At 38.9% G+C, this 1,483-nt stretch overlaps 1 protein-coding gene across 1 annotated transcript in view; it reads right to left on the bottom strand.

The window, feature by feature from the left end:
* LOC143028835 (uncharacterized) overlaps nucleotides 1-880 on the bottom strand; it is a 927-nt gene extending 47 nt beyond the window's left edge. Inside the window, exon 1 of the mRNA XM_076191197.1 lies at nucleotides 1-880. This exon is cut by the window's left edge and continues 47 nt beyond it. Within this exon, the coding sequence (XP_076047312.1) occupies nucleotides 1-880 (880 nt within the window).
* Between the last annotated feature and the right edge of the window lie 603 nt (nucleotides 881-1,483).

Genomic DNA, 1,483 nt, shown 5'->3' with positions numbered 1-1,483 from the left:
CCATAGGTCTATAATTTTTGGCAGCCGCTTTATCTCCACCTTTAAATATCGGTGTAACTAGACTTTGTTTTAGCACTCTCGGGACCTGACCTGCATCTAATGAAGTACGCCATAGTATGTACAACGGAGTGGAAAGAGTGTGTGAGCACTTTTTCAGGAGTATAGCTGGAACCATATCTGGTCCTGCAGCAGAGAATGTATTTATTGATGCAATGGCCTGCTCTATATCTTCTCTGTTGAATTCTATGTCTTCTAGTTGTGGGCCTTCTCTATTCTGTGATGGTTGGTATGTAGTTGTGTTACATAGTGGTTTGCTGTAAACTGAGTTATATTGTTCATCCAGGGCATCAGCAATCTCTTTGGGGTCCGTGATTTGCCTCCCTTGCCATGAAATGGGTCCCACAGAACTTCTTATTTCCGCCTTTGACCTAGCATAGGAGTAAAAATATTTTGGATTATTCTTTATGGCATCCACTGCTCTTCTTTCTTCTGTCTTCAATTCATTTTCGTGAGATTCAGCCAGTTTATTTTCAATAGTCTTGATTTTATTCTTTAGACTTCGGTGGTTATTTCTCGTGTTGGTTTTTAATTGTTTAACCAGTCTTGTCCTTTTTTTCATTAAGATTCTCCGATCACGGGGAATTGTTTTTTGTCGCCGTTTTATATTTTGAGGGATAAGTGTAGTGCATATGTCTTGTAATTTGGTGAGAATGTACTCAACCATCATTTTAATCAATTTATTCTCTAATTCTGAATTCCAGTTAATGTTTGCTATCTCCTTGTTCACTGCGTTCCAGTCGACTTTAGAGTGGAAGAAGTTTAATGCTGCAAAAGACTCTAGTTTTCTGGTATGATTTGCAGTCCCTATATCACCCAGCATCGTCTCCACTATCACTAATCTGTGGTCTGATAGTATAGTGTCTTCAATGTCAATCGTATTACCAATTCTTCGTTATTGGTGAATACCAGGTCGAGAATGTTCTCTCCTCTCGTAGGTTCGTTTATTAGTTGTTTCAGTAAAAATTCGTTTGCCAAGTTCACCAACGTTGTAGAGTGTAGTCTGTCTACGGCTGTTCCCCCATATATTGTCATGGTGTCCCATTTTATAATTGGCAGGTTGAAGTCCCCGTTTATAATTATTGTTGGCTCTGGTGGTCCCAATCTCCGTATCTCCTCCGTTATACAACTATTAAAATTGAGAAAACTCTGTTGTGAACATCCTGGCGGTCTGTATACAGTAATTATGATACTTTTCAGTCGCTCTATATACAGCACTACATATTCTGTTTCACCATCGGAACCTGCTACTAACATTTTTGTATGCCGAGACCAATCATCCCTCACATAAACTATTACTCCACCTTTTTTCTTTCCTGCTAGGCGGTCTCCTCGAAACTGTTGGAAACCACTAATTTTTATTTCCCCATCTTTTATATCTTGCCGTAAGTGTGATTCGGTAAAACACATTAATATTGCATTACAT

The sequence above is a fragment of the Oratosquilla oratoria genome, chromosome 10 (assembly GCF_046742065.1).
Source record: "Oratosquilla oratoria isolate Oo_2021 chromosome 10, ASM4674206v1, whole genome shotgun sequence".
Classification (NCBI taxonomy): Eukaryota; Metazoa; Arthropoda; class Malacostraca; order Stomatopoda; family Squillidae; genus Oratosquilla; species Oratosquilla oratoria.
Note: the sequence above shows the minus strand (reverse complement) of the source record. Positions and strands in the feature narration are given on the sequence as shown.